At 39.9% G+C, this 13,262-nt stretch overlaps 1 protein-coding gene across 2 annotated transcripts in view; it reads right to left on the bottom strand.

The window, feature by feature from the left end:
* The window catches only part of pacsin1b (protein kinase C and casein kinase substrate in neurons 1b), a 114,333-nt gene extending 108,748 nt beyond the window's left edge, over positions 1 to 5,585 (bottom strand). For both annotated transcript variants that reach the window (XM_072278535.1, XM_072278536.1), the window contains exons 1-2: positions 5,462 to 5,585; positions 5,150 to 5,272 (exon numbers count right to left, since the gene is read on the bottom strand). In XM_072278535.1, the coding sequence (XP_072134636.1) occupies positions 5,150 to 5,209 (60 nt within the window). In that variant the 5' untranslated portion in view covers positions 5,210 to 5,272; positions 5,462 to 5,585. The remainder of the gene's footprint in view (positions 1 to 5,149; positions 5,273 to 5,461) is intronic.
* Positions 5,586 to 13,262: the final 7,677 nt, after the last annotated feature.

Genomic DNA, 13,262 nt, shown 5'->3' with positions numbered 1-13,262 from the left:
TTTGATTGAATGGTTGTTGGCCGCCTAGGCTTCCTCTCTGGAACTCCTTCACTAAAGCTCTTGTCTGTCTACCCATTAAAGTCATTCCTTAACGGTCACCACTGACCCAACTCACAGCAAATTATGCAAGTAGGCCCTGAAAAACAAAACAACACTCCATCTTAGTCTGTGTCATGGTTGTTATTTTATCAGGACTCCTCCACCTTAGCACACGGCAAGTATCAAAACATTTTCTAACATTTACAAGTCAATCTACATCATCTTGCTCTCCCCCATGACAGCCTGAAGATACAAACTTTCTCCAAATTATGCTGACACAACTTCCTTCACATTCAGTCTTTGTTTTGGCATTTGCAGCAACAGTTCTGGCACTGATTCTGGTAAAACTGCAACCTCCCTGCTCTCCCCCCCACTCCCACCCCCGTTTCTCAGTCAGAACCTCAATATGTAATACTTTACCTTCATATATTACAGTAGCCAAATATTTAAAGTTAATCTGAATGAAAATCTCCAGTTTATAATTAATAGATTTCTGAACCAAATTTAAGAAAAATCCAAACCTCTGTGGATTCAGTTCAGTGAGATTGTTCATGTTTTCCATCCGATGCAGATTTATAGAACACATTAAATTTACAAAAATCCATTGGCCTGCATTTTCCCACCATGAGGTTTGACACAACCATGCAGGCAAGCCCAAATGCTGACGCTCTGAATTTCTGGAGAGGTCTTGCCGCTGCATTCCTTAGGAAATATCAACAACTTGCTTTAAATTATTTTCATTATAAGCATTTTAATTGTTCAATCATATTAATATTTAAACATTAAACACTTTATTTTGAGAGTTTGAAAGTTTGAAATTGTCAGAGACACCCACAGACATTCAGATATCGGCAGACTTTGATGGTAATTATACCTGGGCACGGCTTAGTGGCTGTCAAAGCATTTCAGTGAGCGGTGTCCTATATCCACAGGGCACCATGATAAGGTTTGCTCAATTTACCAACCGCAGACCTACTCTGGGTAAGTGCGGGCTCATAGATTGGTGAGTAGGAAATTTCCCAAGGAACATTCAGGTAAATGTAGAATGAAGGATACTCAACTTTTATTTCTTCGCTGAATAGATTTAAATTGAACTTAATTTCCTGAACAATACCAAAGACTTAATATGCAGCCGTACCTCTAGGCAATGCAATTACAATATCAAAGCTGCTCAGCCTCCAGATGTACCCAATATGCATCACTGGTGTTAAAATTGTCATAATCAGCAAATACAACATAGCAGCTTGTTTTGTTTGATCACAGCTACAGAGGTACCTCAATATCATTCTCCTGTCTATAATCTGCATCTTTTGCTACCACTACCTAATAGACATCAGTTAACTTCAGCTTTGAAGATTCAATTAATCCATCAGTCTTTTGAGGAAGGCTTACATGCCTTAAATGTGTTTTTGTTCAAATCCTTGAATTTGTAGCTCCATTTTAAAGAGTATATCCCTTTAAGATTCTTTATCTCAGTATGTGACTCTAATTACTTCCCACACCTCAACTAGATCAGTCTCCAGACATACTTCAAGCTCAAAAATTTAACCGTGCACATGCTGTATGACAGAAGTGACGTTGACATAAAAAATAATAAATTTTCTTAACAGCTCATTGCTGAAATCCGTCAATGCACCAGTAATGGGCACCTGGTCTAACATCAAATATAGTCTTTGGGATTCAATTTATTTTTTCTACTAAATTCATTAATACTAATAACAACACAGGAAAATGAAAACGAATTATCAAGTGCAGACTAAATTCATCACCTGCTTTCACAGAAAAGATTTTTTCCTTGTTCTCCATCTACTTTTAACACGTAACCTTCACCATCTGTTACGGATGATTCATTAGGGGACATACTTCTGTCTCCTCTAGTGGTATTAATTCTTTATTTAATTTTGTAAGGATGGATCAGCTGCATCTTGGTTTAAAACAAGGTATAAACCTTTAAATTCCTTCAAAATAACAAAGGGAAAATGAATACCCTTTAAAAGACAGAATCAGAGGTACTAGAGTTTGCTCATGAGGATTAAGCATTTGGAATCTTTTATTAATCAATTTAAATTTCTAACATTATGTGTTCAAGTTTGCCCTTCCGTTCTTACACTACAGATGTAGTATGTCCTGAAATATGGAGGAACAATGGAAACCTTAACTGCAGTAGGATAACACAAATATGGATACACAAGTGTAGTGCATTCCACATTTGGGGAAAAAAAATCCTGAGAATCTTACCTGAAAGGTAACCTTGTGATTTTAAGGACCCATGGAGAAATGTTTGATGCAATAATATACTGCTTGTTACGGCCACCTCAAGGTAATCACTGGCTACAAACATGAAGGAGGCAGTTCATCCACTTTCCCAAATGTTGGAGAATAAATGAGCAGACAAATATTACCATTTAATAAAAAAAATCCATGAACAGGATTAGAAGACACATAGTCATGCAACATGAAAAGGGAAAATGTCAGGATGAAATGTTATTTGGATTTGCTGTTTGTCCTTGGGCAGAGCACCGAAAGATTATACTTCACTTGTTAATTTGAGATCGACATGGGATTTAGATTTAACCTTTAAAGTCCAAAGAACTTCAGTCTTAAAAATGGATATTCTTGGAGGTTAATTGAAGTGGCTATATAAACCACCTTGCAGAGAAATACAGTCCTAATAATTATCTTTGTGAAATGTCACATATCAAATCTAGAGTTTTTACATAGACCTTTGCACAACCTTATTTAGAAGATTCCTCAAGTATTCTCCTAATCTTTAGCTAACACCCAGTAAAGAGAAAACATTTTCACCATTGAAGAACAATTTAAACAGTTTTTGAATATTTAAATATATGTGTCTGCAAGTCAAATTATTCAATTTCTTTGGTGATTTTTTTTTCTCCTCCTTCCTATGCCAACACTTATTCTTCCTTTGCAATTCCATCCAATTCAAGTATGTAATGTTGAGGCTTTATAAGGCACCGGTGAGGCCTCACTTGGATTATTGTGAGCACTCTTGGGCCCCTTATCTAAGAAAGAATGTGCTGAAACTGGAGAGGGTTCAAAAGAGGTTCCAGGATTGAATGGCTTGTCATATGAAGAGTGTTTGATGACTCTGGGCCTCTATTCACTAGAATGGAGAAGAATGATGGGTGACCTCATTGAAACTTATCAAATGGTGAAAGGCCTTAATAGAATGGATGTGGAGAGGATGTTTCCAATGGTGGGAGAGTCAAAGACCAGAGGACACAGCCTCAAAATAGTGAGACATCCTTTTAGAACAGATGAGGAGGAATTTCTTTAGGCAGAGAGTGGTGAATCCGTGGAATTCCTTGTCAGAGGCAGCTGTCTGTTTTGTATATTTGAGGCAGAAGTTATAGATTCTTGATTGATCAGAGCAGAGCATGGGGGGGAAGGGGGGGGGGAGGCAGGAGACTAGGACTGAGAAAAAATAGATTAGCCATGATGAATGCCCCTATATCTTAAGATCTTAATCAGCAGGTTAGTCAACTTAAATCATCTGGATATTAATAACCCTTTGTATTGTTTTGTATTTTAATAGTTTAATAATGGTGGAGCATTAATTCAATCGGTAATAAGATTAAATGTTTTGAAATATACCGCAGTACACTGTCAGTCATTTATGTTTGTATTGATCCACTTAGACAGACAGAAATTATCCCATACGGATTATCTACTTTCTATAATTTAATCCACTTTAACTCTTTATCAACCTTTATAGTTCAGAACATCTATTACCAGTAAATGATATAATCGATTGATTTGCTTCAATTCCCTTTTTCAATTATAGGCAAGATGACATTATTTACTTCGTGTTTTAATTTCTTCCACTTTTTTAAAAAAAAGATAGGAACTAATATTAGAAGAAAGACTGATTGAGTTACTCCTAATAAAAATTTGTTTAGTGTCAGTGTGATTAACTTCAATTTTGGTTTTTGAACACTTGCCCTTATTGTTTTGGCCATTATTTCACTCAGTCCCTGGTTAAAATGTTTCAATCCTGTGTTTATTTAAAAAACTTAATGAAGACTGCTCCCCCATAATTAACTCCAGAGAGAGAGCACATAAATGCGTATTAACTCGGGGAAGGCAGATCAATGGTGATAAAGCAGTGAGTTTGGGTAAATCCAAGGACAGTTTGTAGTGTGCAAAGATCTGGGAAGAAATAAATAAAATGATTTAGTATTTATAATCAACCAGCGCCGCTTCCTGTGACACCAAATATGGCACTTGTCCATAAAAGACAAAGGTGTTCTATGGTTCAAAGCTTTATCTGCACTCTGCTGCATATAATTAGAGGTTGCAGAGTAGGCCTCATCATTTCTGAGACAGGTGGATGTGGGATGCAAGATTAAAAACAAATCAGAGCCACAACTCTTTGGGTTTTCCTAAAGATTATCAAAACCGCCTTCTGGATAAACAGGACGAGGGTAGAAAAGAATCTTTTTAAACTAAGATCACCTAACCTAACCGGCAGCTAGCCCCCACACTCAGACACGTTAATCCCAAGTTGTAAATACCCCAGAAAAGGTCGTACTTTAAGAAGGGGGAGTTACATTTTGAGGACATCTCCCATTCCAAATTCTTTATCCTTTAAAGGTTTTTTTTAAAAAAGCAACGCGACTTCTAACAAAAAAGTACTACACGAATGCATTTAAAAGATTTTTCTTCAAGGACTAGTTAGAATATATTTTAAGTATACCTGCCGTCTGAAGTGCCTTTAAGTGAATCTGCATTCCCATACAGCTAAATACTCAGTTAGTCACAAATAGCTGCATTTCCTTGTGGTTTCTGACAAGCATTTGAAATGTGGTTACATAGCAAACTATCGTTCATGGTCTCCTGGATCAGTTCAGTAAAGCTGCAGCATATTTTCTGCAATGCACATACAGCTCTACCTCCCCGATTCCTGATTAGTGAATATTAGCCTTGCCAGCTCTCGGCAGAATTAAAGCAGCAAAGCCCATTAACCGTTTATCAAAATTCAATTCAACAACGCAGTTTGCTACGAAATTTACATTAAAAAAATCATGCATGTCTTAATGATCTTGTAACATCCACGTCTTCTCCAAGTATAGCAAGAAAGTTGCAGTACCTCCCAGAAACTGTCAGTCGTTTCCTCCAATCCACTGGATTCGTCGTATGAACCTGACATCTTCTACACGATACCAAGACCTTGAATTATCTGTATGGTTACGCCGCTTCAAATCTTCATGCACTGCAGAGGCAAAAACGGCCCAAGCATTACAGAAAACCTCATGCACGAAACTAAAGAGGTCACTGCAAACCTTTACAGCCCAATACCTTCACCCTTGCAGCCTCGACACATACTGTAACATCAAGAGCACTGCCTCAACAGGACGGAAAATAAATGCCACATTGAAAAATGGGTTATAAACAAACAAACCTGATCACACAGAAATCCCCTCCGTTCTCAATGACTAAACCGTAATTCCCACTTGGCCTATCCCAATGCGTTTTGCACGATAGAGGCTGCGAATTAGTGCCTGGCATTAGTTGAGCTGCATCCCTCAAAGGACATGTGACAGCCTGCACGCAATTTAGCCACACAGGTTCACGGGCCCCAGTAGCACAGGAATTTTATCTATTCAGGTTCAGGGCAGCAATCGGGGGCAGTGTAGTGTAAATAATACAGCTGCAGGGATTCCAGTGACATAACTGCTACATAAACAGCTGAAGGGATTTATTTTCCCTTCAAATCACAGGAATGGCAGCACGACAAACGTTCCATATACAGTCCAAATCACTTCTATTGCATTAGATTTTCAGTGAAAATAGGTACTAGATTTCATTTATTTTTAATCAGCATTTTAAAATCAATTTTATGCAAAATAAATTGACAATGGCATTGGCCCAAGGATAAAATAAGCATCAAATTCCGAACAGATGTCACCAAATACAAAAGGCTCATTATAGAAATGGATAGTGACCTCCAGATTTTTTTTTGTCTCAGTCTCTCGCATTCTCTCCCAAAGATATTGGGAAACAATTACTTGATTAATAAATGTTAGATTCAGGCAACATTCTTAAGGTGGCTTTCTATAACACAAAAAACACATGAAACTTCCTCTGAACTTTGTTGCAACCAATTAGTCACATGGAACAATTCTTAAAGCAACTATTCCTGCCTACAGGCCGAAACAAAACAATAATGATTTATCTGGTATATATATTTTTTCCACACATGCTCAGACGCCAAGTTCACTGTGCCCAATTTAAGGCATATATTTCAGGCTGGAAATACTCAGCAGGTCAGGTCGCATTTGTGCCAGGAGAAACAGAGCTCACGATTCAGGGTTGAAGACCGTTCATCAGAAACATAGAAACATAGAAAATAGGTGCAGGAGTAGGCCATTCGGCCCTTCGAGCCTGCACCGCCATTTATTATGATCATGGCTGATCATCCAACTCAGAACCCTGCACCAGCCTTCCCTCCAAACCCCCTGATCCCCGTAGCAACAAGGGCCATATCTAATTCCCTCTTAAATATAGCCAATGAACTGGCCTCAACTGTTTCCTGTGGCAGAGAATTCCACAGATTCACCACTCTCTGTGTGAAGAAGTTTTTCCTAATCTCAGTCCTAAAAGGCTTCCCCTTTATCCTCAAACTGTGACCCCTCGTTCTGGACTTCCCCAATATCGGGAACAATCTTCCTGCATCTAGCCTGTCCAATCTCTTTAGGATTTTATATGCTTCAATCAGATCCCCCCTCAATCTTCTAAATTCCAACGAGTACAAGTCTAGTTCATCCAGTCTTTCTTCATATGAAAGTCCTGCAATCCCAGGAATCAATCTGGTGAACCTTCTTTGTACTCCCTCTATGGCAAGGATGTCTTTCCTCAGATTAGGGGACCAAAACTACACACAATACTCCAGGCGTGGTCTCACCAAGGCCTTGTACATCTGCAGTAGTACCTCCCTGCTCCTGTACTCGAATCCTCTCGCTATAAATGCCAGCATACCATTTGCCTTTTTCACCGCCTGCTGTACCTGCATGCCCACTTTCAATGACTGGTGTATAATGACACCCAGGTCTCGTTGCACCTCCCCTTTTCCTAATCGGCCACCATTCAGATAATAATCTGTTTTCCTATTTTTGCCACCAAAGTGGATAACTTCACATTTATCCACATTAAATTGCATCTTCCATGAATTTGCCCACTCACCCAACCTATCCAAGTCACCCTGCATCCTCTTAGCATCCTCCTCACAGCTAACACTGCCGCCCAGCTTCGTGTCATCCGCAAACTTGGAGATGCTGCATTTAATTCCCTCATCCAAGTCATTAATATATATTGTAAACAACTGGGGTCCCAGCACTGAGCCTTGCGGTACCCCATTAGTCACTGCTTGCCATTCTGAAAAGGTCCCGTTTATTCCCACTCTTTGCTTCCTGTCTGCCAACCAATTCTCTATCCACATCAATACCTTACCCCCAATACCGTGTGCTTTAAGTTTGCACACTCCTCTGTGGGACCTTGTCAAAAGCCTTTTGAAAATCCAGATATACCACATCCACTGGTTCTCCCCTATCCACTCTACTAGTTACATCCTCAAAAAATTCTATGAGATTCGTCAGACATGATTTTCCTTTCACAAATCCATGCTGACTTTGTCCGATGATTTCACCGCTTTCCAAATGTGCTGTTATCACATCTTTGATAACTGACTCCAGCAGTTTCCCCACCACCGACGTTAGGCTAACCGGTCTATAATTCCCCGGTTTCTCTCTCCCTCCTTTTTTAAAAAGTGGGGTTACATTAGCCACCCTCCAATCCTCAGAAACTAGTCCAGAATCTAACGAGTTCTGAAAAATTATCACTAATGCATCCACTATTTCTTGGGCTACTTCCTTAAGCACTCTGGGATGCAGACCATCTGGCCCTGGGAATTTATCTGCCTTTAATCCCTTCAATTTACCTAACACCACTTCCCTGCTAACATGTATTTCGCTCAGTTCCTCCATCTCACTGGACCCCCTGTCCCCTACTATTTTGGGAAGATTATTTATATCCTCCTTAGTGAAGGCAGAACCAAAGTAATTATTCAATTGGTCTGCAATGTCCTTGCTCCACATAATCAATTCACCTGTTTCTGTCTGTAGGGGACCTACATTTGTCTTTACCAATCTTTTCCTTTTTACATATCGATTAAAGCTTTTACAGCCAGTTTTTATGTTCCCTGCCAGTTTTCTCTCATAATCTTTTTTCCCCTTCCTAATTAAGCCCTTTGTCCTCCTCTGCTGAAATCTGAATTTCTCCCAGTCCTCAGGTGAGCCACTTTTTCTGGCTAATTTGTATGCTTCTTCTTTGGAATTGATACTATCCCTAATTTCTCTTGTCAGCCACGGGTGCACTATCTTCCTTGATTTATTCTTTTGCCAAACTGGGATGAACAATTGTTGTAGTTCATCCATGCAATCTTTAAATGCTTGCCATTGCATATCCACCATCAATCCTTTAAATGTCATTTGCCAGTCTATCTTAGCAAATTCACATCTCATACCTTCAAAGTTACCCCTCTTTAAGTTCAGAACCTTTGTTTCTGAATTAACTATGTCACTCTCCATCTTAATGAAGAATTCCACCATATTATGGTCACTCTTACCCAAGGGGCCTCTCACAACAAGATTGCTAATTAACCCTTCCTCATTGCTCAAAACCCAGTCTAGAATAGCCTGCTCTCTAGTTGGTTCCTCGACATGTTGGTTCAAAAAACCATCCCGCATACATTCCAAGAAACCCTCTTCCTCAGCACCTTTACCAATTTGGTTCACCCAATCTACATGTAGATTGAAGTCACCCATTATAACTGCTGTTCCCTTATTGCACACATTTCTAATTTCCTGTTCTCCGACCTCACTACTACTGTTAGGTGGCCTGTACACAACTCCCACCAGCGTTTTCTGCCCCTTAGTGTTATGCAGCTCTACCCATATCGATTTCACATCTTCCCGGCTTATGTCCTTCCTTTCTATTGCGTTAATCTCATCTTTAACCAGCAACGCCACCCCACCTCCTTTTCTTTCATGTCTATCCCTCCTGAATATTGAATATCCCTGAACGTTGAGCTCCCATCCTTGGTCACCCTGGAGCCATATCTCTGTGATCCCAACTATGTCATTATCATTAATAACAATCTGCACTTTCAATTCATCCACCTTGTTACGAATGCTCCTTGCATTGACACACAAAGCCTTCAGGCTTGTTTTTACAACACTCTTAGCCCTTATACAATAATGTTGAAAAGTGGCCCTTTTGATGCTTGCCCTGGATTTGTCGGCCTGCCACTTTTACTTTTCTCCTTACTGCTTTTTGCTTCTACCCTCACTTTACACCCCTCTGTCTCTCTGCACTGGTTACCATCCCCTTGTTGTGAGCTAACCTCCTCTCGCCTAGCCTCTTTAATTTGATTCCCACCCCGCAACCATTCTAGTTTAAAGTCACCTCAGTAGCCCTCGCTAATCTCCCTGCCAGGATATTGGTCCCCCTTGGACTGGGAAGGAGACAAGAGGCTTGTTCAGCAGCTGCAGTGAGAGTGCAGAAAGTGGTGTTTCAAATAGGGTAAAGCTAGGGCAACTGTTGGGTATAATTGTTTAAAAAGGTTACCTGCTCAATGAGAACAATTAAGGAGTGAAAGTACATACAAGAATATAGGATTTGCAAAATGCAGACTAGGAACATGAACCCATCCAGAAATCAAGTTACCTAAAGTTTTAGGATATTAAGTCCCAAAGGCTGCAAAGCTCCCAGATGGAAGATGAGGCATCACTCTTCAAGCTGGTGCTGGCATCATTGCAATAGTTGTAACAAATTGCTCAGCTTGGTTTTTTCTTGTTCCTCCTCTCTCCAGGGAATGGTGGCCTTGCTCAACCCAATGAGGAAGGGGCATCTTCCTGCTCTGCCCTTACAGCTCCTGCTCTCCCTCTCAAACTGCTCCCATTCAGCCGCTGACCAGATTGCCATATCTGCAGCCTGTCCCTCTGGTTTCACTGAACAACACAGCAGTTGTTTCTCAGTCCTGTCAATCCACTGATTCTTCGCCATTGACCAGACACCCCAGTTGTGACCGTGCAGTTAGTACCTGCAGCTGGGTTATCGAGGTTACCCACGGCTTTGCCCGCTCAATCATTAGCCGTCCATGAAGCCCACGAGATAGAGCTAAATGGTGGCCTCAAACAGGTGAGTGCCTAACTAAATATTGTACAAGATTCTAATTCATTAGTTTGGTTTGGAATATTTAATCTGCGATGACAGCAATAGTCAATGAGAAACAAGAGAGGACTAGTGAAGGGGAGATGAAGTTTCAGATATTATATTTGTATACGTCCTTCATTCACCCTGGGTAGAGAGGAGCCGTTAGGATTATTTTCCATTTCTTCTCCCTGTGCTTCTAAAGTGGTAGTTGGCTCAAACTGCAGGCAATATGCCAGTTACCCAAACACTGGACAATACCTGCATGGTCCACTGTCTCTCATTATGCAACAGCTGAACATTGAAGGGGAACTGCAATTCAAGCCACTGTGGGGCAGCTCCCACAACATGTGTTTGTGCTCAGATTGTATTGTGTCGCTATGGGAGAATCTACAAATGTAGATAATTCACATGCTTTCTTCATCTGCTGGTATCCAGGGAGGTAACATAGTAGCTCTTTTAAATATTAGCTCACCTACAAAAGCAATGAAGAGCTGTAATATTATACAAATGTCTTCGGCTACAGTCAAAGACCCTGGCAAAGCCCAAGGCCATAATCACATTGGCAGCCTCTGAAAATGTGGTCCTTTCCCAATTCTAAGTTTGATGGAGGTGAGGAGAAAGGGGAGAAGCAGATTTTAGTGTGGAAGTTCTTAACATCTGCAATGTTTTCATCACTATGGTTCATGTCTAATGATAGCTCCTTGAACACATGGACGACGTGGCCTTCTGTCAAGAACACTACTTCTCCATCGTTGGATTCAGCAGCTTATCCTGCTCCACGTACCCTTTATCCTTGCTTTTTGAAGAGTTCTATTTCAAGAGGAGTGCCCATTTTTGCACATATTTTGGCAGACAACTGGAATGAGTGAAAGGTCTGAAGTCAGCAAACTCCCATCACAACTTCTTTCCTTCCTTGCAAACATCTGCTAGTTAGAGAAAACACTGAACACTTGTAGAACCACCAGAAAAAAAGTTAGCTGGTAAATAGTTATTGAGTCCTTTTAATAGGGAGAGGGATGGCACATCCTGCTTCTTCTTCCATGTTGATGGTTATAGGGAAGCTTTACTTGGACTAAATAGACAGTGGACTGACATTGTGGTTTACCCCTCTGTATACTCAGAGTTAGGCATTCACTGCATGTACAGGAACACTCTTTCCACTATGACAACTGGCTCAATTTTATCCACAGACTAATATAGGGTGTCATCTTGGGAGGTTTCAGGGCTGCCATATGCATCCAGACCCACATTTCGGGCAGAGACCATGTGAATAAAGACGTTGTTGGGATGGATGTAGGATGGGAAGGGCAGAGAATGGGGCACAGGAAGGCAAGTAATGGAAAGGTAAGAACTACCACTTGAAGTGAATTACCTGTTCATCTTTGAGTATGGTGTCTCTAAAGTTAATAAAATGCTGAAAAGAAAACAAACTCTTGACAGGGTTGAAAATGACAGCTATGGAAAGTAATGGGAGCCAGCGTTGAGATTTTGTGGCAAATGCACTTCCCTCCTTGGAAAATAGACTGTTCTGAGGATTCTTGAATTAATGAAATAAATAGTGTACTGAATGCACTCAAGGAACAGGAAAATTATTTACATTGGCTACAAGGTACATCTGCATGATCAAAGAAGGGCTTTTAGTTCATTACTTTGTAAACACTAAATAGACTCCCTACTTCTGTCTGCTGTGCCTGCCTATTTCTGGAAAGGTATTTCAGTACGAGTTCAATTTCTTCCAAAATTTGGATTTTACACATCAAACTAGCTGGAGATGACATTGTAAAACTATTCTACTACTTACAAGCAAAATCATCCACTCAGTATGCAAACTCTTAAAATGCAATCACCATTGGCCAAATTAGGCATTATTAGGCATAGTTTGCATTAATATTCTTCAAACTATCAGTCCATCAGTGCACTGAGTCTTCCGCTTGTCCACCGGAGCTCAACTTGTAACAGAACATGGAGATCAAAACATTCCTAAATGACATGAGAGCAGAATGTTTAGGATTCATTGCCTTCACAATTTTCTACTTACTAATAATCTATTCTGCAGCCAAAGAGAAGCAGACATTTCCTGTGAGATAAAGAAAAATTCCCTGATATATCTCGGGTCTCTCTTGTTCATCTGTCAACAGCTATCTCCAGCACACTGTCAAATACTCAACAGCAAGTCCCTATTTATCCACTTGGCAGGGAAAGGTACACAGAATAATAATGAAGACATACAAAACAGTGCAAAAATATATTTTTCCAAAAAAAAAGATGCAATTACAACTAACTCTTGTTAACCAACTAGATGCACATCACACCCAAGAATGAGAAATGTCAATCAGTTATACTTCCAATTAAAAAGATCACCATGGCTTTCTGCAAAACCCCTACAAACGAGATCGGGTCCATATTAATAGCAAAGAATTGGGTTTCTCTGGTATTAATATTAACTTGGCCCTGCTTATTAGGGTTTTGGTATTCTGAAATAGTCACATGATTTTTCAGACAGGACACACAGCTGCAGTGAATCAATTCTTAACAATAAGATGAATGAGCCAAAACATTATTGACTGGAGACTAACAGCAGAGGTTGAAACCAGACTAGTTAACAAGGAGAAAGGAAGTCATTCCTGGCCATGTTTTAAACATATACAATATTACACAATTTAAAAATATACCCACTGATTCTAAATTTAAGCAAGAAGAATACCACATCTAAAATATGACTGTACCATGCATGAAAAATTGTCAGAAAAGTCACTTTTTTTCTCCCTAACATCTTATTGATTAAAGTCTCTGCATGGTGGCCATTTCAGTTTTTAAATCTGGTAAAGAAAGTCTCACTCACCTAAACAACCTAACCTACAGGCAAATATAAAAATCTTAAATAAAAAGCAAAACCTCTGGACGTCAGCTGTTCATTTTCTCTTCTTCTTGAGTAATACTGCTTCAAGGGTTGGGAGGCAACACACTTAAACTTGGGCACTACAACCTTT

Source organism: Mobula birostris, chromosome 14, assembly GCF_030028105.1.
Source record: "Mobula birostris isolate sMobBir1 chromosome 14, sMobBir1.hap1, whole genome shotgun sequence".
Lineage (NCBI taxonomy): Eukaryota > Metazoa > Chordata > Chondrichthyes > Myliobatiformes > Myliobatidae > Mobula > Mobula birostris.
Note: the sequence above shows the minus strand (reverse complement) of the source record. Positions and strands in the feature narration are given on the sequence as shown.